Source organism: Branchiostoma floridae, chromosome 11 (assembly GCF_000003815.2).
Source record: "Branchiostoma floridae strain S238N-H82 chromosome 11, Bfl_VNyyK, whole genome shotgun sequence".
NCBI classification, from domain to species: domain Eukaryota; kingdom Metazoa; phylum Chordata; class Leptocardii; order Amphioxiformes; family Branchiostomatidae; genus Branchiostoma; species Branchiostoma floridae.
The window spans coordinates 6,817,011-6,844,097 of record NC_049989.1 but is presented as its reverse complement, the minus strand read 5'-3'; the positions used below and the strand labels follow the sequence as shown (position 1 = coordinate 6,844,097).

Below are 27,087 nucleotides of genomic sequence, written 5' to 3'. Positions count from 1 at the left end.
TGATGCCTTCCTCGTCTCGCTAACGGGTCCGTGTACGCCTTTAGAGGTAATGTACATCCTGTTCGTTCTGTCACCACTTTGTGGGGTACTGAAGAAATAACAGACTTTCTCAAAACTAGAGAGTCAAGATATTCAAATCCCGACTGTTTTACCCATCTAACGGGCATATTATTTGAACTGGCTCTTACTGTGGTACTCTACAAGACCTTCAAGTGCACTGATTGCATTCTACTGATCGAAAACAGGAGGAGACTTATATCATGTAACCTCCTTAGTACATATATATATCATGCAGGATGTGGTATACACAACAGCTGAACTTCTGTCACGACCACTGGAAGATACACAGGCTTTAGATAAGTTTAAGATGCCTTCATTTTTCAACAGTTTATCACGTTGAAACAACAGAACTCGTCATTCTATTTTCCTCCTAATCCCAATGTCAGGCCGTTACTTCTGGAGACTGAACAGCGCAGGCGCGGACCCCGGGTACCCCCAGCTGATCGCTGACGGGTGGGAAGGCCTGCCTGCTGGCAGGATAGACGCCGCGCTGTACTGGCCGCCCAACAGGAAGACTTACTTCTTCAAGGTAAAACTTAAAGGTTTTCTTTCTGACAGGTCGATGTTGCACGTTGAACCCTGCAAACATCTTGTCAAAGTATCTATTTGAATAGCCTCCATGGCAGGCTCTCTGGACCTTTAGTCTTCTTTTTTTGGCTCATAATACACTTTGATGGCCTTACAATTTGATTTTCTTTTTGCACTGGGTCGCTTGTAATGCCGGCCGGGCGACAACAGGCCCAGAGAGCCTGCTATGGGGGCTATGAAAGCCAAATGTGCCATGTCAATCATAAGTCTTAATCATAGTAGAAAACATGCCTAAGTCATGCATTTGCTTGGATAATTAATGGAAGATCATGGAAGGCCTAGTGACATCGATATATATCATGTAATTGAAATGCTGATTTGCCATGTGACATTTCCGTGCAGGGTGCCCAGTTCTGGCGGTTTGGCGGCACCAGTCCTGACAGCGGCTACCCCCGCTCCATCCGCCTCTGGCGTACCGTGCCTAACATTGACGCTGCGCTGCACTACGGAGAGTTTGGGGATAGAATCAGGGCCTACTTCTTCAAGGGTGAGTGATTGTTCGTTTCACTGTTTCTGACATGTAAGGGGTTCCATTCGTCTTTCGGAAAGGGGTGTAAAATGGAGGTCCCATGTTCGAGCTAGGAGGTGCCTCGTGCACGTAATACAGCTAGCCTCACTACTAGTACTCAGGTGCCTACTGGCTACAATAATACAGCACTGATGTCATAACCAATAGGGAGAGTGTATAGTGTGTACCAAACAAACTTATCTTCGCCCCCCCCCCCCTCCTACAGGTGGCCAATACTGGCGGTACACCCAGGGCCCCAGGAGACTGGACCGAGGCTACCCGAGGTCACTGACTGCGTGGGAGGGCTTCCCGGACCGCCTGGACGCGGCTATCAAGTGGACGAACGACGTGAACTACATCTTCAAGGGTAACCAGTACTGGAGGCTGGACAACGGCGTGGCTGTGACCGACGGGGCCAACCCGCCCTACCCGCGCAGCGTGGCTAAATACTGGATGGGCTGCTAAGCAGTTCGGGGAAAATCATGTATATATATAGTTGCACACATCATACTGTTTAGCTTCTACACTAAAAAAACTGATATGAAAAAGATGTTTGCTTTCTTCGTCCATATGCACATTTCAAACTGAAATTTGTGAAAATATCGCAATTTGAAACCACCATCCACTTAATATATCTAAAAGCCCTGTCTTATGAACAACGGATATAGGTTTCCCTGCGAATAAAGGTGAATTGGTGTTACAAATATGAACGATGTTATCAAAAAATAAAGAGTTGTATAAATTTTCCGTCACAAAACAGCTGAATTTTATTTGACGAAACTACCAAGAGTTCGAATTCCCTCTGAATATGTTGTCGTAAATATGGTACTGAATATGACTCGGGCCTTACTAGTGTATCTGGACTCGTCAAGGCTGATTTCCAGTACATTAGCACACGGGTTTGATTTGCATATAGAGCTAACTTGCACGAAATGTCGAGTGGCTGCATTACACATAGTTGGAAAATAAATTGAATTCTGAGAAATAAATGAGATGAAGACACTTCGTTTATTTCAATTACTTGAAATAAAATACAAATACAAGATTCAATTAGATATAGGTAATCTGAAGAATGATGAAGTGACTACTATTTTCGCCCAAAGAGAATGATATTACTATACAAACCAATGCCACTCGTTATTCTTACGTGAAAAGTGCTGGCATTTCTTCACATACAGGTCTTTGGTCATGTGTGCTCGCTAATTTACAACTTTTCTTACAGCGAATTGTTGGCAGAATCATAAGAATAATCACTATGACCAGAATATATCACATTATACAGCTATAAAACTAAATCGTTCTGATATTGTAATTTTTCTCCATAATTTGATACTTTTACATCATTGCAGCATAAGTAGTAAAATATTTTTCTCTTACTGTCGGGTATCATCTAGCGATTGGCGTGAGTATTGCAACAAGTAAGAAGAAAACCACAATGTAGCTGTTTTCCCCCAGCCTGGCGGCATGGTCCCCCACCGTGGGGACGTAGGAGGCTCCGGGTGTGACAGGGGGCTGGGGAGTGTTCATTGTGTTCACGGGGGGAGGAACCGTTGTGGAGATGGTTGGAGGGATGGTGGGTGTGGTTGTCGGACCTGTGTGATCAGAATACCTCGTGTTAGACACAAAACTCATGACTACTTTGAGTAATCAAACAATTAATCAAACAGTTGACTGTAGAAAAAATCGTCTGACACATTGTTCTTGAAATTCATCTAGTCATTTGGTCTACTGTCTTTTATCAATCCAGTTTCAACTCCCCTCCCTTATTTATTGATCAACATAGGTCTAAAATGATCTCAAATCATTTGAAACATTTCTCAAAATGTGTCAAATACATTTTCTTCACTCAAAGTGAATCTTACATTCTAAGATACCTTTAATCAACTTTTGACGACAAAGCTCGATGTTTTATTTTTTTCATGCCGTCTATCTAGTGTATACAACACTCACCTACTGCGGTGTATACCATGAAGAAACCTCGCCATCCGCCGACGTTGTTGGCCACGAACTCAATGGTGACCTCATTGAGCAGGTCCGTGAATTGTGGCAACTCCCATCCACAGTATGTCCCTTGGGATAAGCAGAACTACGGGTCACTACTGGCTATACAGTAAAAAGTAACAGGTGTCTATTCTATACAGCTATCTATATACATGATTCTACATTGTTTACTGGGAGGTTCGACTTCTTCTTTGGAGGCAGTGGCTGACGAAAAGTCCTACGTCTTTAATGATTAGTGGGTTCTGTGATGTTAACAGGAATATCATTAGATCTATAGCTCCCATTTACACTTGATGTTAGAAAATCCACGATGGATTGTATCTTTCCTGATATCATGCAGTTCCACAAGTCTTGAAAGCTAGTAACGTGTTTTTGTACCGCGCCTGTCACAAACATCTATATGACACCACTCCGGTTTCTTTAGTATCAGATAACATTGAAAAGCAATAAGGCAAATGATCTACCTTCTGATACTTTGCTTTCCCCTGTTCCTCTGTACACAATAACGTAGTCGTTGATGTTGTTGTCGCATGTTGCAGTAGCACCTCCTACCAGGAAGCTTAAGAACTGCAGTGTGATTTTGCTGTCTGGACGAGTCACAATTTCCCACGTACATCTATAGCAGAATGGCAACAAGTATTTAAATTTCAGGTGACATTGTTTTGTGGAACCATTATATATCTTACATATATATCTTACAAACATTCAGAAATGGAGAGACGCAAAAGTACACATGTAACTTCTCATATCTAAGTGATAATCCAAACTCACACCTAAAAATCATATATAAAACATAATGAATCTAAAATATCTCCAGACTCACGCTAAGTTTGCTGGGTACTCGTTCGGAAAGCCGGGGCTGACGATGGACCCACTAGGGGCGGTCAGTCTGCGCATGCTCCAACAGCCTGAATCAATGTCTAAAGTAGACAGAAAGTTAGCGTAAAACACCTGTTCTTCACCACTTTCCTGGGCAATAGTTTGAACGGACAGTAATCTTTCATTCATTCCAGGAAAATTTGGTCACCTCTACAATCATTATTATCCCAATTTGGTTCGTTGCCTCCGGTAGTCAAAAAGAGGTTCCCTCAGAAGAAAAGAATAACAACAACAATCATGCTCAAAACTATCTATCTAACATTATGTCTTCTCATCTTACTGTAGAAACAAAGACACTAGTAACCAATCAAACGCTGCTATACCGAAGGGGAAGCCTTACCCTGTGTGTTGGCTATGGCGGTGAAGTTCAGTGAGAAACCCCGATACCGGTTGTTAGCGGAATGGGGATTGGTCACAAACTTGAGCGTCATGCTGACGTCACTGGACAGCAGGATGGGAGGCCGCTCCCCTCCGCAAAACGAACCTACAAAAATGCGTATAAAGTTACTTTCTATTCTTTAACTGTTATCACTAAAGAAGATTTGGTTTCTTTTCAGCCGAAAAGTGAAAGTATAATCAGCAATAAACAAGGACACTTCATAGGATGGAAACAGATTCAGTTGCAAGTCATCAGGAGTTTGAATCTTACCTAACAGGTTCCCGCTGGTCTCCAGACCGTTGTACACCTCTAGATAGTGGTGCTCACACGTTCCCGGGGCACCCGATAACGACCCTGGGTACGGGTCGACCTGGACAATGTTAACAAGTGGAAATGAATGAATGAATGAATCAACTTTATTTCACGACATTTGTACTTGTACAAGGTAGAATGTAAGGCAATGTGACGGTGTGAAATCATCTCAACATTTCTACAAGAGCTAGATTATAATAGTGGAGAGAAAGACTCAATGCGACTCCATTTTGCATAAGCAAACTCATATCCGGGCCCTACCGCAATACACATCTTTTGAATTGTCAACGTCAGGTGCATAGATTAGTTATGGGAAAGGCTTTACTTTAGTCATGTATCCAACCCGTACCTGGAAATCATTGAAGCTGATTTGTACCACGTTACCAACTGTCGCTCTCAGCTCGCAGGTGCAGTCGGTACCTGCTGGGTACAAACCGCGGTACCCATCTGACGTCAGCACAGAGGGTGATGACGTCGCGATCATCAACGTCCTATCACAAACTGAGAAAAGAGCAAAGAGGACTTTAAAAGAGCCGAAAATAAACGGGCAAACAGGGAGCTTCAATGTACAATAGGAATGATCTTAAGGTTTGGAAATCAATCGTGTTCGCTACGTGTGTAGCAGGACATTTAAGAATGTGGCGTCTGTAAACATCAACACATTTGCTGACCCGATAAGGTTCTGACATTGTTATGGTTTTACTTGAAACACACAGCCATGCCACGATATAGATAACACCTGTTACTCCAACACTATGAATTTGAACGGAATAAATATGAGTTCCTGCATCGAAAAAAATTCGTGTCATTTGCAGCCATTCTGAGTGAAATAGCCTGGCCCGTTTGAACGAATTTAAAAGGGACCGATTGTTTGTTGTGGATGGGTCAGTTCACTAGAGCTATGCTTCTCGGGCCAGTGACAGCACTGAAGCTTTCATAGAGTAATCCAGTCTTGGGCGTTTGTAAGGTATGTATCTAGACACCAGACTACAAATATAAGAATAACAAGCAATGAAGAAAAACAAGACATGTAAATGCCTTACTTGCATCCGGCAGGACGGGCCGAATCACCGCCAGGAGCGCAAGTAGAGCAGCTATATACATCCGCGTGGGTTGCTCAGGTGGACGACCACAAAGAACTCGGAAAATGCTCAGCTTTGTTTGGCACTGTTAGCTTGAACAGCGTCAGCCCCTGGTGTCAAGGAAGCAGAACATATATGACGCCAGAACAATGCACGCATTACTGACTTTAATGTTATCAAAAGGTATCGTTAACATCATCCAATGAAAACTCATCATAACTTCGCATTCCAATCATGTTCTAGCTCACTTTCCTAAACAAGCCCTTTGTGGCGCCATCTTACAGAATTTGACTTTGGGATGGCGTTGGTCTTTCAAACTTTGATACAACCCCATCCCTCTTGTGGTAGACACTGATACGTGCAACAGTGCAAAACTCTCGATCTGAGTCCGTCCACATCTCATCATAGCTTTTACACACTGAAGCGTGAAAACGATTTTAAGGTGGCCATGCATAACGCACTATCTATTTATTTCGCTCCGCAGCTTTTTGACTAGTGTATAAACAAATAAAGTGAAGGCATTCTGCGCAAAGATTGTCACTTTCCACACCACTTCCTCAACATGCCCCAACTTAAGTTGTATATTTTGAGAGAAGAACGAAGCATCAAGAAGTAAATGTGCAACATTATATACATCCAATCTTTTCATGCAAGCTATTGCAGTGCAGGCTTGTTTTTAATTCAATGTATTAAATTGAAAGAATGTAGATGCAACGTTCACTAAAGTTGACAACAGACTTGGCTGAAGAATCCAGCCTTCATTCTTTGTAGAAAATCGGAAATTTTCTGCACAGAAGGAGGCTTTATAAGTACAAATGCAAACTTCTCCAAAGAAGTTTCAGTCAAAGATAATTGTTTTTGCTGTTGCTGTATGTTTTTGCGGCCTCCTTGTAAAGGGGAGGAAATATAAATAAATGTTGTCACTAATTGCGAAGCATCGTAAAAACGGCCGCAGAAAACAACAAAATAACCCCACACCGAACCTTCTGTTTGAATAGCATTAACATGAGGCCCTCTATGCACAGAGCCTCATACACAGCTAAGTACTTTGCGCTCCATGCACTACATACAATGACGTATTGAATTCCACGGCTTTTAAACGTCCGAGTGATACCTGCATGCCTGTACAGCTAAGCTCTACACAGAGCTCATTGTAAATGGTTAATCCATGGACATTGTATGGGCTTGTACGGGACACATTCTACCTCGCTGTGCACGATACTTAACTCAGTAAACCAGGCACAGACTGGATTTAAAGTTCAAAGTTGTGAGTTAACTGTACAAACACATGAAATGCGACATGTTTTTAATCCTTTCCATATGACGACAGTAGATAAACATTTGCAGCATCAAGCGTCTAGTATGAGCTTACGACTGCTGGGGTTACGACGCTGTCAATGTGCCGGTCAAAGTCTGAGTTTAGAAACATTACTAACTTAAAGACACTGGATTACAATGTGGAGTTGGTTACGTGTTATCAGAAGGATCTCCATTGATATCCACATTGATAGTGACAAAGAGCAGAAGTAATATCAACAACGTAGACCACAATCTAACGATTCCCACCACTTGATAGACAGAAAGCTGACAAAGTTACAGTATTTTCGCGTGTAACAGCAATATATAACGGCAGACCACTTCGGAATATTTCCACAACTTAACCCCCAGAAACTGTGGTTGAAGCAACATTGTATACCGGTTGGGCTGTGTCGCCCTTAGATTGTGCTGTTGAACTTGTCCAGTCACGGAGGATCAGCTGCCGTCATGGCTGACTCGGGAGAGAGCTACACTCGGGGACTGTACATATCCCATTTACTGACGACCACAATATACATTCAATGATTCGAGGTGATATAAGGTAGAAGAAACGGGGTGGATAGGAATGTATAAGTTTGTTGTCAAGACGGTTACGTGCGGATTGAAGTATATTTAATTATGCAAAATGTTCAATGTAGACAAGCTAAGACTGAGTACAGTGAGCAGCTTTTTCAAGTCCCTACCTAAAACTTGAGACATTAGTTTGTGAGAAGTCTTGGACATTGTTTAAGTAGTTCTATTGAGCACGGTTAATATTCTTTCAATGGCGACGTAGCCTCCATCTATTCATCCCGTTCATTCATCCGTTCATTCTGTCTTACTTTTCTTCTCGCATTGCATTTTCTGTTTCGTTCAACACACATATGTCCTTTTGAGATGTATTTCTTTTGAGATAAGGAATAACTTACGAAGCTTTTAATCACCATTGACCATGATCAATGAATAAATTCAGCGCTTGGTGGTTTGAGCTTGTAAAACAGCGTCCGATTTCTACACTGAACTATGAGGGTATGAGGGACTCTACGTCGCTGTACGAACGATGAGGTGAAAACATTGATGCCCAAATATAATAGTCTCTACCAGCTAGACTCCGGGTCGCTGGACGACCTGCGTACTGTTCCCTGGCCGGCTCATTCCTCTGGCCGGCTTACTCCTCTATTTGTTCCATTTCTACGGTTTTCCAGCGACCCGGAATCTGGTAGAGACTACAAATATAACCAGTGACGTACACACCTGTACAGACGTTGGAATAAGGCCTTGTGTAGCCGGCGTCACCACGTGACCATTACATCATTCTGTAACCAAACAATAAAATGTACTTGAGGCGGTTGAGGTTAAAAACAATTTAAGATTGAAAGAACACGCAGTAACAGAGGTCCCATTCTAGTGCTCGCTGTGGTTTCTTCAGTCCGTACCGTATAAGGGCATTTAATTACGAACGTCTCACACAGACTCTTTGCTTGCAAATGTGTGGTCAGCTAGCTCTTATTGCAAATTTATCGTCCTATTTGGCCAATACCTACTTTTTGTCGGAAGTTAAGCCGGTGAAGACTAGTGAGTGTACGCGTGTGTACGTGTAGGATTTAATCCACATGCAAAAGTTCATAACAATGCGTCAGCAATATTTTCCTCCAGTACTATTCCTGTTGTGGCAGGAATACAAATTTCCCGTATAATCTGACAGATTTTTCAGTAATTGGAGTTAGCTATATTCCATTCCGTCATAGCGATCACGCATCTGGAAGTGAAAGGTCTCCAACAAAGGAAAGACGAATGAGCCGGAGTATAAATCATCGTGATGCTGCAAAATACAAGACGGAAATTCAACCACCCGCATCCTTACTTAACGTATTATGGGCTTTCTGTTTCCAGTATTGTGAACGAACAAAGTACAACAACCTGTGCAATTTGGGCTCTTTGATACGGCTGTGATGAGTAATGGGAGGTTACAAAAGCTCGGATTAACATGCAACGCGCAATTTAGGACCGGATAATTCTGATTTCACGCAACATAGAAAAGTTTTTTTTTTCTTGACATCGCTTCCTTCTGTGCTGTAGGAACCCATAACACTGATATAGAAATAACCGCGTAGTGAAGGCCAACGTGAAGTATAGACACTGAAAAATGCCACACATATCTGAATGCATTTTTCAATTGAATACTTCCTTGCATACATACCATACGGCTTGCATTTTTCGCAAATGGCAAAATAAACATGCTGCCATCTCTAAAATAGACATTGGATGTGAGGCTATATAACAAATGTAAGCATTATATTAGAGATATTTCCTAACCGTTTTGTTGTGAACATTGATACCAAGAAGCTACTTGATTAATACCGATATGTAGACTTCACTTTTCTGTATGGAACCATGCAACTGATGCATGCAAAACCTCCATTTTGTATGTTTAATTCATAATACAATTCAATCAAACGCCCCCGCTACGTCCCTTGCTACGCTTGAGACTTCTATCCAACATTGTAGAGAAAATTTCCTACAAGATTTGTTCGAGACGGCGGCTGACTTGCACAAGAGGTCCGTCGCCATAGCAACAAGGACAAGTGAACTCCTCGGTATGTTGATTGTCTAGCGGTAGTGGAGAGCAGACGTGACTGTTTCATGCAACGGTTCTGATATGTTATCAACCAACATAACGGTCATCGACAGTGCGACGTTGTAGCAATGGGATTTTTTTTATTCTTTGACGTTCATCGTTAAGAAGATGGTAATCTTTCATTTATTTATCCATCAAAATCAAAACTATTTCAGATTTGGAATAACAAAGACAAGACAACAAATCAATTTTGTTGTTTCTTATTCGTTCTAATATTCATCTCTACACGACAACAAAACAGTTATGGGCTGGTATATGTATTTTTCCTGTAGAGATGGAAAATGGTCCAAGGGTTCAAGGGTCAATAGTTCAAGTAAAGGGCATGACTGGGTTTGTCACAATACTAGTATGTGCCTATGTCAATTTACAGGTCTTCCAAACGTAATGATTGAACGACATCTCAATTGCTAACTTCCTCCTGTAAGCTGTTTAAAACAGTTGTATGTGAGCGTTAATATTCGATAACTCATCAATCGGGTATTTAATTCAGTGATCGATCAATCAATCAATCAATCAATCAATCAGGTGTATTTACTCAGCACTTGAGGAGGGTACAAAGTATTAGGAAACAACTAAATAATCTGGGTTCACAGCATGTACATTTGACGCAGGTGTCGCATGTATCGGCAAAGTGCTGAATGAAGAGATTCATACCGGCACAATTAGGCTCTGACAGATGTCGGGATACCGTGTACGTGCCGTGCAAAAACATACATTACAGTTTACTGCTGAATACTAGATAATGCACGGTATATTTTTGCAGTCAGGAGGTTTAAAAGAGAGATAGAGTTTTAAAAATCATACATTTTACAAATCGTAAAAAAAAAAGCATTTCCGTGCTCCAGGCTATGAAGTATGTGAAACCACGCACATGCCAGCTATTTTGCACACTGTTTTACCGTCAACAAAACAAATATGAGGTTATATCGCTATCCCTGTTATGACAGGCCGAGTGTAGTGACCCACACGCCCTATCCCCGTGTTATGACAGGAGCGTGTGTGGCAACATTTGTACACATAGCAGTCATTCAGACAACGGTCTAACGGTTTACTGCGCACCGATCAATAAATGTCTTTGCACAGAGCACGAATTGTTCCGCTAAGTGTGCACGCGCCGACAAATATTTTGCTAAAGTGCTACATATTAATGCTCAAAAGGACATTTAAAACTGTGGACCAGTTTACATTACACCTATTTTTTTTAATATAAAGCGCATGTCTTTCAAAGTCATTTTAACACATTCATCCTTGTAATTTCTACTACATGTTGTATATGCTACATCCCCTCCGAAATGTTGCCATCGCGTCCCTTGGTTAAAAAATCACAAAGACTCCATTTTAACCCAGAGTGGTTGTTAGATAAAAGAGGACGGCTGCTAGACGATAGAAGAGAGGGTTGACCCTCATGACCCTTGCTATTATTTATAGCCCGGCATAAAGGCTGTACCTCGGATCTAATTCTTCATAACGAACACTACCGTTGGGCTGGTATATAGTCGGTAAAGCAACTGGATTCCATGGGTTAGGGGGGAATATGAAAATAATTGGCATGCTGAGTTAACGTTACAACTTATTTAAGTAGTATACATATCGGACTGATACTGAAATTGTTATTAAGGATTTGTTGCATGCAGCAACCAAGAATTGTCGGGGGGAGGGGGTAGTAGAGGGGTAGCACGGTGGGGACAGAGGGTAAACTGTCACAGAATTAGGTGTGGGGAGGGTCAAAGCGCTTTCTCTGGGAGACAACTCAAGAATCCGTGCATATTTGCACATACAAATTAGAACTGTAGATCTGAAAATCGTCAGTGTTATCAGTTCTCGATACTTGAAGTGTTCTGGGAGAGGAGCCAAGATTTATACATTATGGATAATCCGTGATATAACAGCATATCTTGTACCATCATGGCTGCCTATAAGACATAAATGTAGTGCGTCACAGCAGTATGCTGTAAAAACACACGCGTTCACCAGCCCGTTATAAAACACTCCCCACTGAGCAAACAACGCCTTGCTTGCCACCCTACCTGTTACCCACACAGTCCAAAGACCATGTTTAAATGCCTAAACCACGACCCATAGATCACGGTCGAATACATGTGCCAGAACCACGTACCTTTGGCGACGTGTTTACATCGTTGTTGAAAGACGATCCGATCAAAACTGGTTGACACACAACTTTTTTCCCCAGAAACCTGGATTGACTGCTTTCCTGACGACGCGTCCACGCCCACCGCAGCTACAGGAGAGACTGAGCTACGGGTGACAGCGGTGCCCTTTGACCCACATAGACACCAGCGCTCTGAACCCGGCTATACTTTCAGTGTAGAAAAAAAAAACACAACACAACACAGAGCTTACCACTCGTAACCACGCGTACCCTCACACACAAAAAGATCGACGTCATAGTTGAAGAGGTTAGTGAAGTGAGGAACGTGACTTGACACCTGATCACTGACTGGCTGAGATTGCGGCAGCCCGTATCTGCGGTTTGGCTATGAACCGCTAGGGTCGTGACTAAGCTACAGACGAGTAAAACAAGCGTTCAATAATGTCCACTACCTGGAATTAGCAAGCTAATGAAAACTTTTGGCATAAGAGTTAACGTTACCCGGTAAATTACATGTGTGGTATCCTACATTGGCTAGCAGGATATTTGCAATTAAGGCCAACTTAAGTTAAAACAGCCGACCGATGATGATGATCAGATCTGTTCTCAACTGCCAAATGTTTGGTCTGTAGAAGTTTTTTTTAAACAGTCAATTAGACCTACGAAGTCTCAATGAACTGTCAAAACTTTCAGATATTAAACCGTGTTTACTAACTTTTTGTCACCTTTCTCGTACACATTATGAGACAAACACACTCCTTTTCTAGCAAGTTAGCAACCATGTAAATCTGTGGCAGCCTAATGACTCTTGCAAATCATTCGACCCATTCGGCCTAACTCTACTTTTTCATCAAGCAGAGCGTTTGGTAATTTGAGTACTTAATGCTAAAATATGAATACCCCATTAGTAGGCTCCAGCAGCCTGTGGTATTTGCAGGGGAATTGAGTTTAATATTTGGTATACTAGTAGTACTACAAAATCATAAGAATTGCATCATCAATCAAATATTACAGGAAGCCAAAAGTTTTATGAGAAAACAAAAATAAGGCACTAGTATTTTGAGTCTATGGTTTACATGATGAAGTACATGTACAAAATTTTCACACCCCTCAGCACGAAAGTGGACTTTCCTGTCCCGCCGAGTGCATGCTGGGAGTGCTCAAGTTCAAACAATGGCGGCGGCAGGCTTCCGCGTCTCTCCGTTCAGAAAACTTCTCAACAAGATCGCCGATAATCTCACGGACAGAGATATGACCACTCTAAAGTTCCTGTGTGAGGACAAGATCCCTAAAGCCATCCTGAGCGGCATCTCGGACGGCAAGGCCATGTTTGCAGAACTCTTGTCCAGGTAAAACAAACTCAGAAGATAATTTTGGTGAGGGCAAGACGGTGAGGGTGAAAGTGAAAAACAAGCCTTTTAAGTTGCTGGTTGTTTCAAATAAAGCGTATCGTAACTATCTAAAAGAAAAGAATGACTTCAAACATAACATGGCTAACATTTCATTTTCTAAAGAATCTTCGTTCTCCATTTGGGGAACTGAAAGCGAAGAGAGACTAGACTCAAAAATTATTTTGTAGCGTGACATGCCTCGACTTGTTTGGTTCTCCGAAAGGGGCTTTTGATCTGGTTATAGGCTAACGTTATACATGTACGAGTTTTGTTGTGGTTGTTTCATACAGAAGGGTGATCCTTGACGGGGACCTGACAGCACTGGAGGACCTCCTTCAGGAGTGTAACCGTGAGGATCTGGTGTATCTACTTGAGAAGTTTAGGGAAGAGACCGTGGACCGGAGGCAAGCGCCCTCTAACGGGGAACATCAGGCTGCAGGCATGGCGCCACGCAGAGGAGGTATATACTTTACAGCAAGCCATTATCTCAGGTGGTAAATGACGCTTTATATGTTCATTGAAATTGCAGACAATGTTGTTGTTGTTTATTGTTGTTTATTAAGAAACCTTGTAATACATGGCAAACCCAGGCAGCTTAGCTGATATTAGGAGCTGATAAATTTGTGTTGCAGTGCAAATTCATTTTGACCTGCATCTAAAAGTTTTAGTGTAAAACTTCTAATAATATGGGTAATGTTGTGTTGATTGAAGTGTTATGTGCTCATGATTTGTGTGGCACTGTTGCTGGAAACCTTACAGAATGCACAGAACAAATTACTAGTACTAACATTATGTGAGGGTATCTTTTTAAGAATGTTTTATTTTCTCCTACAGGTGGCACTGCTGCTGTAGTCGGTAGCATGTCGGAGTTGCATCGCTCCATCTTACGTGACCACCGCGCCACGTTAGTGTCGGACATGCACACTCGCCACGTCCTACCCTACCTCCTGGCTACAGGCATTCTCACGGACAGACTGGAGGCAGAGATCATGTGAGATGGATAAGCCTAGTCTTGAGAATGACCCCTTTAACCTATATACATGTAATTATTGTAGTTAGTACAGTGTACATGTATTTAAGTTAGAATTTGAAATAGCGGTACCAAGGAGGTTTAAAAATGTCTTTCTTTAACCTCCTTGGTGATACTGTCCCTCACAATGTTCTGTTTTCCTAACATCCCTCTTTCTTTCTCTGTAAAATGGAAAGCATCATTCAGTTCAGGTACATTTATTCAACGTTCCACTCTTTTCCAGTTCAAAAAGTTAAATCCTACACTCTCCTGTTTTCTGCTATGGGCTTTTTTAATGGTTATTCTGCATTTGTTATATAATTCAGTGACATTTTCTTAACCTTAATTTGAAAACAATCATGTAAATGATGTAGCATTATCATTGATTGACGAAAATATATTGTTACTTGTTATATAGCATATTCATAATCATTAAAATGCCTAATTTATGCACAGAAACACAGGAGGCTCACGTCAGGCCATGAACGAAGCCTTACTGCAGGTTCTCCCCACCAGAGGAGACCAGGCCTTCCGTGAGCTCTGCACGGCACTGAGGACTGGATCCCAGCAGAACTACCTGGCTGATGCACTGGAACAGGCTGAGAACTCAGCACAGGGACTTGACAGGTAGCCATTGTTGGTTACCATAGACACAACACCAGGTCAGGGTTTAGAAACTGAAGCTTCAATTAAATTCTACTAGAAGCTATGCTGATTTGATTTGTGGCTTGAATACCAGCTCGTCAACATTCAATTCAGTATATCCATTGTAAAAATTGAAGTATTGGCAATATCCACATACTCTAACTCATCACCATCCAGTTAGTGTAAATACTTTCTAAATATCATTTTGTATGGATTTCCAGGAAGTCTGGTCCCATTAGACATTAAGGAGGAAAATCCTTTATTTTTGGCACTGTTTTCAGAAGACCCCAGCCCCTTGTGATGACAGACTCAGAAGGCCCAGCCTACCCTCATGCTGACTTCAGTCTACAGGATGCCAACAGCAATAACACAACATCTATCCTTGTCTTCAAGTTCAACCCCAACACAGCTCACCGCGATGTCCGATTGTCCCACGACAACAACGCTGTTTACAGAGAGACAATCAAGAACGAGAGGACAGAAACCGCCTGTGGTCGGGACCAATTTGTGGACACAAGATTCCTCCCTAACCCTACTGTACTAGGGGATGTGTCAGTATCAAGCAGTGTGTACTACTGGGAAGTCAATGTTAGGAGTAGTTTGACATACAGGATTGGTGTAGCATACAAGAACGTGCCCCGCCATCTTTGTCTGGGGGACAGTAATGCATCCTGGTGCCTAGTGCACAGCCTTATGGAATGCTCCGGAAGACATAATGGGAAAAGTTTTCCCATGAATAGACCATCACCAGAGAGGGTGGGGGTTCTCCTGGACTTTGGTGGAGGGAGGCTGTCATTTTGTGATGTAGAGAGGCGGAGGATTTTGCACACATTCCTTGCACACTTCTCACAACCGCTGTACCCTGCCTTCTCTGTCTGGGATGGAGAATTGTCATTGGTGTCGGTATCCGAAGTTCCTATGTTTCTGTAGCTTTTGACGTTAGGATAATGTGAATAAAAAGGTCAAGTCCAACTTAAACATGATATCTATAGAATAGAATAGGTCCACGGTTTGGACTAGGATATAAGTGTAATAACCATGTCTGTTTGCTTCTGATAATCATGTTTCTAAAATTCATTAATGTAACACTAAAAAGACTGATGTTGCAATTATTATTTCCTTAAATGAATGTTCAATGCTCTTGAATCATGGATAGAAGTGAAGGTAAAATGCCTTAATTAAGAAATAAACAATAGTTTTACCATTTAATTAGTTTGTATAATTAATGCATTATGCATTTATGGATTCTTTGCTTGTTGCACACGTAAATGGCTATATATTCAGAGCAAGATTTTAAATTAAGGTTTTATGGAATAGTGCATACATGTAGCACTGTGTGAAAATAGGCATGGTAACTTTACACTCCAAAATATTGTCTACAATAATTTATGAATACTGTTAGCCATAATAGTACATATTGTATACTGTAGTATGCTTTTGACATGCATGCCCACAGTAATGTCATCTTGTTGACTTGAAAACGAATACAAGCCTTATCTTAAGTACTAGCTAGAATTCACAAAACAAAACAGCTGACATGCTATAAGCATTTTTACACAATTTATTGCTATGAAATTTGCTACATATATATCTAGTGCATGGATGTATACATGAAATGTTGAATTGTGTAATCTACCTTTTGTCTCACACTGTACAGTCTGTTGGCACCAGCTACTTACATTTATTGTATGTTAAATGGCATTATGCCAGCTTTGGTAAAAGCAACAAATATATTCCCAACACCCTATGACAAGTCCTGTTTTACCTGTAACAATAAATAAGACTAAGTGATGTTGACAGGAACCCAAAATACTACATTACAACACAGTATTAGCTCTGCACACTACAGCTTTTATAAGATACTTAGGTAGTGGCAGAAGATGGCAACTTCTGCTTGTGCAGTGCAACAAGCTGCAAGAATACTAGGGAAAAGGAAGACATCTGTCAGTAAATATCATTGAACTTAACCATGTATATTGTATGGAATAATCTGTTACAGTGTTACTCAGATACGAGATACTGCGGCCTATATTTTTGAGCGTTTACAATGATAGTTTCAGCTTCGCCTGGTTCCCAGGGTTCAGATTCTTTGTGGCATTTAACTAAAACCATGAACAATATTTAGAACTACATGTAATGTATACCACATATTAAGTGTTAATATTCCAACTTTTTATTCAAAATGGATGTTTATACATTGCACTGGTTCTATTCAAAAATAGTTTTCAGCTATTAAAGCAGACAAGAAAAGAAAAAAGTTTAACATAAAACAGAGATCTACAATATGTTCACGTGTAGAGCCTTCAACAATTGCTAAGGAAAGGGTGCACGGACACTCATAACGTGGAGGAAAGACACATTTGCCATCGATATTTTGGCAACCATATAGTGTCCATGGTTTGAGATCACTTCTTATCATCCAACACTACATTTGTATAAGAATACCTTTCGACTTTAAGGCTCTCACAGGCAAGACTCAATGCCATTGGAGAGTTTCCACATCACCTGTTCTCCATGTACAAACCTAAAGGTTAGACATGATACTGATGATCAGCCATGGTGTGGGTCCTCATGGAACTGCTGCATGTGTTCAGCAAACCTACAGGGGGAGGATGACAGGTGTCAGTCAGTGTCTATCGTACATTGGAACTCATTGTCACCAAGTATAATTGGGTAATTCTTTTTAAGATACATTCTGCAATAAACAATGTCTGGAGTTAGAAGAGAAAATATGTAATACTCATGAACGTTGATGAAGGTATCCAGGTAATAAGACACACCAAATGGATAATACACAGTCATGTATGACCAGTCAACAGCACCTGCAGAGCTGATGTGTTATGCCAAATAGTAATTCATATCAGATATACCTACTGATATAGATCACACCTAAAAAAGTGACATTGAAAGTCAAGTGGAACTAAACAAAAGGGCATGGAACAAGACTGACAAAAGCACATACTTCTGGTAACAATCAGCAGCACTGTCCCTCTTGCAGCTCTCGGTGTAAGCAAGCTTGTACAAAACCTGCAGAAATGGTCATCACAAAATGAACAGCTACATCATAATAAATTGGACTTGATGTCATCTTATATACACAGATAAGTAATAGATATAAATCACTTTAAATGAGAGGTCATGATTCGTAATGCAAAAATAAAAGTATGGACCAATCCCTGTTGATGGCACTACACTGATAACAATATATTGTTCCTTTGAAATAAAGTATTGGTAAAGTGTTACTAACATTTAAAACTGTGAATTGGTAAGATGAAAGCACTTAATAGTTCATACTGACCAGGAAGACCAGACAGTGCAGGAGCAGGGTGTAAAAGAAGGTGATGGTTCGAGCAATCTTATTGGACAGGATGACACGGCCCTGAGAGAAATGAAGACATAAATACGTGTATGTCACAAGCCTAAGAATATAAGCCAGCTATATCCACACACAAACTGTATTGAGTACACAATGATCTTATCAAAAGATGTACACTTTAGACAACATACATTCACAATAGTGTATTACAGCGGAACGGCGGTTATACTGGCTATATAGATACAGATACAGATGATGTAAACCTTTATCTTTTCATTTGAATGAAAGTTCATCTGTGATATCAATTAACATCATAGACATTTGTACACACTCAACTTGAGAAGGATTCATAGGGCTGATCAAAAGCTTGTTGGTGAGTGCTTTGTGTACAAAAAGTGTAACACATTATGATGAAGCATTAACTGTCTTGAAAAAGTAAAAGAAACAAAAATGGCATACCATACTGAGGGTGGCTTTGTCATATGGGCTCATGTTCATGTACTTTCTCTGTCGTTCCTGTAGAAGGATAAGAAATGATAACTGATTAAAAACTTCCAATACCCGAAAATGTATACAACATGATGGATCAATATATTTGTGCCAATCAAACAACTGTATTGTTTAAAAACCTTTGGCAGGTTTTCTTCAATACCATGTGCACAATGTGTATAGACCTTTTAGGACTGTAATAGTTTTTTGCATTTTGCGACTTGCAGTCGCAAAATGCCTTCTATCCATAGTAGTCGCCGTTGTGATGGAGTGATGTTGAGATGAACGGACCTGTTCAATCCATGCCAAACATTTCTATACCTGTTAAAACAGGCATTTCGTCAACATGTTCGCACTGGCGCGGTGGTTAAAGTTTACGCATTCTAAACCAATGCACCCGGTTCGAATCCGGGGAGGTAGATTTTTTTTTTTCTTTTTTACACCATTAAAATACTAATTTTTACATCCATTTGGCCACACCAATTTATTTCTTTGGTTAACGGATTCGCCGCTTCGTTTTTTTTGCCGAATAGAAATAAAAATTAAAAAAAACAACTTAAAAATGCCCCGCAACAGAGCTCACTCAAAAACAGGCAGTGTAGTGAAATTTGCTGCAGTTCACGCAAATTTTAACAGGTGGCGTCTAGATCTAGATTCAGGCACATATGTGAATCTCTCCATGCGCCAATATCAGGTTTAGTTACTCTGTTCTATTTATATGACATTCTAATAACTAGAAAAAAACGTTCACACACGCAAACATTGGCAAAATGCCAGCTTTTTTAAAAGCACTTGTTTAAATCCTATCTTCATGTAAATGACACTAACTGCCTCCATGTCATCATCATCATCCGGGCGTGCTGGTATAAATATGAATACGACTACTCACAAAAGACCTTACAATACAGTCAAGTAATTTTAATTTCTACCAACCTTTCTGCTGAAGGAAGAGAAGGGGTCGAGCCTCTCCTCATACTGGCTGGAGTATCTACTCTCTGTGTCATCTGTGGCTGTCATGGCCTGGCAATCATATCACAAACAATAAGCATTATCCACAAATACAATCATATGTACTGCAAGACAGCTATATTTTATCTATACCTACACAATATATCATCATTAAGATTGTCATGTAACATCACTGCACCTTATAGTGATGTGCAAGTTTGACTTGCCCACTAGTGCACTTAAAGCTTGGTGCTGTAACTGCGTGTGCTTTGTGTGTAATTTGACATTTTTATCATTCATGATTAAGACTGCTCAGTTTGTTCATAGACCTAGTGTTGGCTTTAGCGTTTCCACTCAACTTGTATCCCCATAAACTATCCTAACCTTTACCTTGGTTGGATAGCTCTGCAGGAACTTGATTTTCTCATACAGCTTGACGTTGTCCGACCTGAGGTTGTCCAGCTCGTTCTGCAGCATCTGGACATGCTGCTGCTGCTGACGGTTCTCCTAAACATACAAGCAAACAATACAGAAAAAAATGATCTCCATCTCTCCATAATTCCCTTGTAAAATTCTTCTAACATGCAACAAACTAACAACATGTTTTGATTTTGAGATGTATGATGGCATCTGATGCCAAGCCAGTGCAATACAACTACCTACTGAGTCAGTGAGTCAAGTGGGGTGGCTTTGTAAAGAAAGTCCTTCTGCATTTCTTAGACATCTTCAAAATATTGCAGACGATTTGCAATGGCCCAGAATAAATTATGTCAATTGTGAAACAATATAAAGCTCAAGTTACAGAATGGTAACCCCCTTTGAAAGTCATCAACACTGGTCAAAATATGCATACACCTGTTTACGCGCGACCTGCGGAGTCTGTGAGGGGTCGCTATCTTGAAACGGTTGCGTACTGCTCCCTGGCCGGCTACACTCTTCTGGCTGGCTTACTCCTCTATTTGTTCAATTTCTACGGTTTTCCGGTTTGACCTGGAGTCTGGTAGAGACTAATAGCATCTAGCTAGCTATCTATAGTTCTATGCATTTTCTAGCCCTACAGGAACCTACCCCCTCCAGTTCCTGGTTGCGTAGGCGGAAACGTTCCCTCTGACTGGACACGATAGACAGGAGTGACTCCGTGCTGGATGGCGTACCATCCTGGCTCTTCGCTGCAGCCTCTCGGGTCGCCTCGGCAACAAGCTCAGAGGTGATGTTTGGACTAGCAGAGCCCTGTAAGGGAGTTGTGACAGGAGACACTCTTTTATTACAGAGCAGAAAATCTACCCACACAGGAAATCATTCATCATGTCTATAAAAATTCAATCAGCTGATGCGTAACAATTATTATACAGCAGACACAGAAAGAAGCTTGACAACATGAAGATTAAACGTCAATGAAGGTTAGACATCCAAGTAATAAGATTCGCCAAATAGACAAGCAGAAAAATAGACAAGGATATGATTTTGAAAACAGTCAGACATTTCAGGCCACTACCTTTTCTCAGTGGCACTTCTCATGAAGAGTAGACTTTACACTTCCCAACAGAAAGTTACCAACCTCTCCCTCCCCTCTGTAAAGTGTTGACAAGGTGTTAACACTGGCCAGGTCTGCCTCCAGTTTAGTGATGAGCAGTTTCTGTTCTTGCATGGTGCTGACTGCTTCACTGTACTGCTCCTGGAGATCATTGAAGTGAGCTGTGGGGAGGGGGGCAACCATGTCTATCAAGGTCTCGTCGTATAAAGCATATTTCGAGAAGCCCGGTGCATGATTCCTACATCTTACCTAATATTATGACCTCAGCGTACTGTTGTGTCCTGGTAATGTAAGCATTCACATTATTTACCTGTTGGCTTGGAAGGAAGACAGCTTATTATTTTTGGTTTCTCAAATACAGATAGGAACATGATGAGCTTTTCATATCATGCTATTTGCCTTTTTGAATCCTTCATTATATCATAGATCAGGACAGACTTATATCTAGACAGCTTTGAAATCACAGGTCAACTTATCACTACTACTAGATATATTCTTATGTCCATCCATGGCCAGTAAACCAGTACATGAATATTGAGACATGATAGACAATGTCATAGCTCAGCTGCCTAACTCTTACACCTCATGCAGCCCAAACAGGCTCAGTTACCTCAATCTGACTAACTTCATGTGGTGAGTGTATTTTCATGCAAAAAAGTGATTTTGTCTTCAATGTCTCTTAATGGTCTTTTGTGCCAACAAGGTTATATCGTTTTGATGGAAGTACATATATTCATTATGTGACTGGAAATATTTTTTAGGTCTAAGAAAACCACAATCATGGAGTTTTCTAGCAGTAGTGAGCAAGCAAGCCAGCAGTAACACAGAATGGTATCCAGGCTAGGAGCTTTCCAAAGGGTAGATATTTCAAGTGCTAAATGCAACACTTGCTTGAAATAAAATATATGTAGTCACAAAACAGAAATGAATTCTGAATTCTAGTAACTGACAGGTTTTTGTCTAATTGTATTGTATGGTAGCATTAAATGCAAAACTCAATGCTGGCAGGAGCTAATAAAATTACCGGTAGATGTAAAAATAATAGACCGCTCCATGGGTGTCACATTTTTATTACACAGAGACTTGTACACAGACAATACATAAGTGGCACATATACCCCAACCTGTTTCAGGCTGGGCAGACATTATAACATGTTTTAGTACAACACAGAAAACTATAGGCTATACCAAGGATAGTATCTATTCTAGACTGCATTACATATACAATACATAGCAAAATATATGAGGTGACACAATATTTGTTAATGGTACAAAATATTAAAAAAGAACTAACATTTTATGTAAGTTATCTTACAGATTACACAATTTAACTAACTAAATAAAATATCATATAAGTAAAAACAAAACAAAATTTAGAAATGTACCTAATGCGAAATACTTTTAAGGATAAATTCCTTATGTGTCCATTACACCTGGACACTTTTCTTGAGACATCTAAGACACAGTTTGAACATTGACTACTGTCATGTACATGTTGTTCTAATACGATTTTGTACTACTGTTAGACAGAGTAGATACACACAATTACATATTGTACAACTGTTGCACACAGATGCATACAAGCAAGTGTGGACTGTAAATAAAGAATGTAAGGGTACATAATAATCTCATATAATCACTGCATTATTGAGGAAACAATAAAGTTAAAAAATAAAGAAAGTCTTTGCGAACTTCGAAATCACAATATCCAAGGAGTGCTTTTAAAAAGTGTCATAATAGAGAATAAACTCAGTAGTCTCAACAGTTTTAGTGACTAAAAAGTCCAGCCCTTGCAATCCAAAAAGCAATGCACATACAACAGTATAGTACTACAGATATTAAGCATGTTATTGCTAACATTAGAGAGAAGAGTAAAATGCTGCAAATAACATATCTTAGAAAACTGCTTATAAATGCTATGGCTATAAACATTGACAGACAACAGTATTGACATTGAACTATCTATCCTGAAAAAAAGATATTGCCAAGATACAAGGAACAACATGTGAACATGTGACTTACAAACACTACCATTGCATGGGATCTGAACAACACCAAGAACATCTAAGACTGCATTTAGACAAGGTAAGGCTGTTCCATTTCATACATCTCAAGGGGGTGACCCGAAACTTTTCTTTTCACCCCCTTCCAATTTTTGAAAACCTCCTCTAAGTTTCTATCCTCATGCATGTATATGCTGTAACTCCCAGATCCCCTGGATATATTTTTCTTTGGTGTCTCCAATGCAAAATTTAAAAAAATGGAAGAGCCTGACATTTGTGACATTACATTCAGGTCATGTATAACACGGAGACACATGATGCATTTACTACTTACAAATACACCAACAGGGCATGAAGACATATTTCATCTTTGTGTGGAATTCTATTTTCCACAGATAACATTGTTGCACAGACTGACAAGTACAAAAATATCACAATCGGTACAAAATTACTACAGGTGACATGATGTTCCTGTTGTTTTAATACTGACATGTTTTGCTCCCAGTTTTCACGCACATCTATACAATACTTACTCTTGTTATACTGTACACTACATACTTCTACCCTAAGGTACATAAAAATGGAAGGCAGCTTTACAAAACTATCACACTCAATTGCAGCTGACCACAATTTTTATTACATTTAACATGGGACAAGTTTACATTCTGTACCTTTGTCCCATATTAACTTACAACCCTATTCGTTAAATACACCGATCCTGTGACTGCACATCAGAGTCTGATAACCTAGCTGAGGTGGGACCTACCATGTTATCTCACAGGGGTGTATCATGAAGGCAACAGTAATGACACATTCGGACATTCACTCCTTTATTTTACATAAACTCACAACTATATTGATACAGCTTCCTTACTATCTATATATAACTGCACATATTGACAATGTTACAAAACTACATTTCCATCAAATACATGATCATGAGAAGCAATTTTACACATGATTTTAGGACACATTTTTGGAACAACAGGCCAACAAGTCATATTACCTTGTGACCTGCTTTCCTTTCCACAATAACATCAGACAAAATGATTCTGTATACAATAATTTTGGGGCCGCGGTTTGGGGAGTTGTAGTAAGCATTTGTTGAGGCTATGCTTGGGTATGTAGAGTTGTGATTCGTATTTTTGTCAGAAGTTTATTGCCGCAAGTCTGATACTGCATCACTAATTGTAAAACTACTCCGTCTCCATGTTGTACAGGAGTGCATGTATAAGCACTGCCATTGGGTAGTACTGTTTTGTTCAACAAAGTTTTTATATATCTAATACCAACAGTTACTGTCATCTTAGTGATAGGTAGGATTGAAACTAAAATGACAGGCCACTTAGTATGAGGTAAAATGGAAGGATCGTATTTATGTATGGTTTCTAAATTGTTAGTTTTTGTGCTTATCTTACCATGAATTGCATGCATGATTTCTTCTTTGCTTAAAGGTACAGATTCATAAATTCTAATGCTATGGTAAATGAAACTAGATTCTCTTGTCAAAGACCTACCACCTTAACCTAATGTCAGTCCTGTAACATAGCATAAAAATGCACTCTTGGGTAGCAGGCTTGGGTCTTGGTTCAACCTGTGATAAACATTAAACTTGCATGTATCTGCTGTGTCACAGGAAAAATCAAACCTGTAACAGGGTCATTTTTTTGCTAGTCAAGTTTACTTTGAGGAGAAAAAGCAGGACATATTTCCAAGCACATGTATATGTATACATACACCATCAGACATGTAGAGCTTGGCTTTTGTATTCTTTGAGTGAGGCAATTTGTATCCTCTAGAATTCCCACTGGTCCAACCCCTCCTCCTCCTTAATGCTGTTCTCCAACCTCTTGACTGCTGTTATCTTCCTGCCGTCCTGGCTGCCCTGTGAGCTGTCGTCAGCATCATCTCTGCTGCTCAGGTTCAGCACACCATCCTGGTTAATAGCCACTAGCGGGGTCAGATCAGCAGGGCTGCCCGGGGAGGGGTTCTCCATCCTTCCTACAGCCACTACCTGTTTTGGAGTTGGCATAATCATTTCCTGGCTGCTGTGGGAGTTGCCATCCTCCACCTCCATCTCGTCTGTGTCGCTCCAATTGTCTACTTCTGTCTTGCACACGACAGTCTCAGAGTTTTCTGAACCGTGCCTTCGGGTCAGTCCCAGACCATTGTCTCTACTGCGACTGTCCCACTCCCTGGCCTCAGGCTTTCCGGACTGCTCCTGATTCGGACCGTTTCCTGCAGTTGCTACGACTACCGTTTCTGACAGACTGGAAGCGTTATCCCTACTGCTGAGGTTGAGGGCACCGTCTTGGTTGATGACGACCATGGTGGGGAGGTCGTTAGGGGTCGCTGGAAGGTTGATGGTCAGCATTTGAAGCTGTTGTTGATGTAGTTCACTGATGGCCGCCTGCAGCTGCTGCTGGTGTTGCTGCTCCTGGTGGTGGTGGCTCTCGTTGAATGAGCCTCGCCGCAGACGCGAACGGTAGTTGTGGAACCAGTTGGTCACGGTGCACGGCCGAAGGTTGAGTTTGGCTGCCAGGTACTCGATGGTGCTGGGTGAGGGGTAAGGTTCCTGTTCATATGCCTTTCTCAGGGCCTCCTTTTCTTCAGGGGAGAGAACAACCCGCTGCTTCTTGTGATGAGGGCCGTCGTAAGAGTTGCTGTCAGAAAGACTGGAGGTGGAATGACGACGGCGATGTGCTGTGAATACAGACAAACAAGGTGTGGGTTTATCCTAACATCCATCCATCAATAGTAGTACAAGCAATAGCATTTAACTTTTGATTCAAGTCATGTCTTTTACTTGACATGTATTTTTCATGTAGGCATAAGTTAATGTCTACCTTGTCCCCCCAACGACCTGGAGGTCAAGGGACTAGGTAGGCAGGTAGGTATAAGTTAATGTAGGTTCACATGCTCAGCTTCTTTCCCTTTCTACTACTTATCAAAGAATGACGCAAATGCATGGTGTGCAGTACACGTATAGAAAATGGTTTGAAATATTTTTTCAGAAATGTTGTTTCAGTTTTCTTCTTCATGCACCTCTATTTGTCCTTTGTATGAAATTTGAAAGTGTCGCTGATACACATTGTATGATATGGCCCATACCTTTGGCTTCTTCCTTTATGGCCTTGACTTGTGCAATGGCTTCTGGGTTACTCAGCCACAGGTGCATGCGTACAAAGGGTTCTCTGCCCTTTAAGCTGAGCTTGTGCCATGGCTTAGGCCTGGACAGTAGATCGCTTACAGACCCCTGTGTCAGGCCCAGGATTGTCTCCCCAAACAGCCTCTGTCCTATGTTGTTCTCCATCAAAACTTCTTTCACTCTCTTTGTGATGGCATATGTGTCTAGGTCAGGGGAGAGGGCAACAAGTTCTTGAATTGTCATTGGTTTAGATTCAGGGACCCTTTTGTTGACTGGTGGCACGTGTTTTGGAGTGGCGACAGTGGCAGGTGGACTGGTACTGCTGGTAATTCTACTGCTACACGTGGTTGGCGAGGATGGCACAACCATCTCTGGTGGTCTGGGCTCTGTGTAGGTGTAAGAGGAACAAGACAGAAGAAAACAATATTAATACATGTATAGAGTGTAACTTTTGTGAGAAACCTGACCACACATTGTACTGAGTTTCTGTGGTATTCACCAGACTCACTAGTATGTTCTTGGATCTAATATCATGGCACTTTTCTAGAAACAAAACTGTTTAAGCTTAATATAAATCATGGTAGAAAGTTCTCTGGCAAATAAGTGTTAAAAATCATGACTGACCCATACAGAGCCAATTCTACAGTTCTCTACTGTATCAATGGATAGAATTTCTGTGGTATCATGCTTCCTTGACTCTGAATAGAAACATACAAATGTACTTGCTTCTTATGAGCTCAGTGAGCACTTCT

At 40.9% G+C, this 27,087-nt stretch overlaps 4 protein-coding genes across 14 annotated transcripts in view; 2 read left to right on the top strand and 2 right to left on the bottom strand.

Moving 5' to 3' along the window:
- The window catches only part of LOC118426167, a 17,047-nt gene extending 15,426 nt beyond the window's left edge, over nt 1-1,621 (top strand). Inside the window, exons 18-20 of the mRNA XM_035835429.1 lie at nt 463-589; nt 991-1,135; nt 1,383-1,621. Coding sequence (XP_035691322.1) covers nt 463-589; nt 991-1,135; nt 1,383-1,621 — 511 coding nt within the window. The remainder of the gene's footprint in view (nt 1-462; nt 590-990; nt 1,136-1,382) is intronic.
- Nucleotides 1,622-2,145: 524 nt separating this feature from the next.
- On the bottom strand, nt 2,146-12,212 carry LOC118425829 (cubilin-like). Of its 5 annotated transcripts, none has more exons than XM_035834934.1 (10): nt 12,105-12,153; nt 8,360-8,421; nt 5,771-5,919; nt 5,077-5,228; nt 4,686-4,785; nt 4,377-4,520; nt 3,981-4,077; nt 3,622-3,773; nt 3,107-3,226; nt 2,146-2,748 (listed from the first exon to the last, which is right to left on the bottom strand). In XM_035834934.1, the coding sequence occupies exons 3-10, from the start codon at nt 5,829-5,831 to the stop codon at nt 2,543-2,545; spliced, it is 1,032 nt and encodes a 343-aa protein (XP_035690827.1). In that variant the 5' UTR covers nt 5,832-5,919; nt 8,360-8,421; nt 12,105-12,153; the 3' UTR covers nt 2,146-2,542. The 5 variants fall into 5 exon arrangements, with proteins under 5 accessions (XP_035690827.1, XP_035690825.1, XP_035690828.1 ...); XM_035834932.1 differs by lacking the exon at nt 12,105-12,153 and adding an exon at nt 11,860-12,094; XM_035834935.1 differs by lacking the exon at nt 8,360-8,421 and having other exon boundaries at nt 12,105-12,212.
- A 772-nt stretch (nt 12,213-12,984) lies between these two features.
- Nucleotides 12,985-16,640, top strand: LOC118425437 (E3 ubiquitin-protein ligase TRIM41-like). 4 transcript variants are annotated; one of them, XM_035834251.1, is made up of 5 exons: nt 12,985-13,202; nt 13,535-13,704; nt 14,079-14,235; nt 14,710-14,880; nt 15,183-16,640. In XM_035834251.1, the coding sequence occupies exons 1-5, from the start codon at nt 13,027-13,029 to the stop codon at nt 15,826-15,828; spliced, it is 1,320 nt and encodes a 439-aa protein (XP_035690144.1). In that variant the 5' UTR covers nt 12,985-13,026; the 3' UTR covers nt 15,829-16,640. The 4 variants fall into 4 exon arrangements, with proteins under 4 accessions (XP_035690144.1, XP_035690143.1, XP_035690146.1 ...); XM_035834250.1 differs by having other exon boundaries at nt 15,180-16,640; XM_035834253.1 differs by having other exon boundaries at nt 12,986-13,202; nt 14,710-14,915; nt 15,183-15,315.
- LOC118425436 (protein CASP-like) overlaps nt 16,448-27,087 on the bottom strand; it is a 33,187-nt gene continuing 22,547 nt past the window's right edge. For 3 of the 4 annotated variants that reach the window (XM_035834246.1, XM_035834245.1, XM_035834247.1), the window contains exons 16-17: nt 26,299-26,721; nt 22,238-25,890 (exon numbers count right to left, since the gene is read on the bottom strand). In XM_035834246.1, the coding sequence (XP_035690139.1) occupies nt 24,983-25,890; nt 26,299-26,721 (1,331 nt within the window). In that variant the 3' untranslated portion in view covers nt 22,238-24,982. Of the gene's footprint in view, nt 17,498-17,860; nt 17,926-18,196; nt 18,278-18,673; nt 18,731-19,636; nt 19,724-20,041; nt 20,159-20,719; nt 20,882-21,209; nt 21,347-22,237; nt 25,891-26,298; nt 26,722-27,087 lie in introns of those variants that run through there. The other variant, XM_035834248.1, reaches the window with a different exon arrangement.

What these genes read in the sequence shown, in the direction of transcription:
- LOC118425829 (XM_035834935.1), bottom strand. Translation starts at nt 5,831, where the DNA reads ATGTATATAGCTGCTCTACTTGCGCTCCTGGCGGTGATTCGGCCCGTC. An exon ending in GACCAGCGGGAACCTGTTAG is followed by an intron (nt 4,521 to 4,685) that starts GTAAGATTCAAA and finishes GCATTTTTGTAG; the next exon opens with GTTCGTTTTGCGGAGGGGAG. An exon ending in GAGTACCCAGCAAACTTAGC is followed by an intron (nt 3,774 to 3,980) that starts GTGAGTCTGGAG and finishes ATTCTGCTATAG; the next exon opens with ATGTACGTGGGAAATTGTGA.
- LOC118425437 (XM_035834250.1), top strand. Translation starts at nt 13,027, where the DNA reads ATGGCGGCGGCAGGCTTCCGCGTCTCTCCGTTCAGAAAACTTCTCAAC. An exon ending in CATGGCGCCACGCAGAGGAG is followed by an intron (nt 13,705 to 14,078) that starts GTATATACTTTA and finishes TTTCTCCTACAG; the next exon opens with GTGGCACTGCTGCTGTAGTC. An exon ending in AGACTGGAGGCAGAGATCAT is followed by an intron (nt 14,236 to 14,709) that starts GTGAGATGGATA and finishes ATTTATGCACAG; the next exon opens with AAACACAGGAGGCTCACGTC.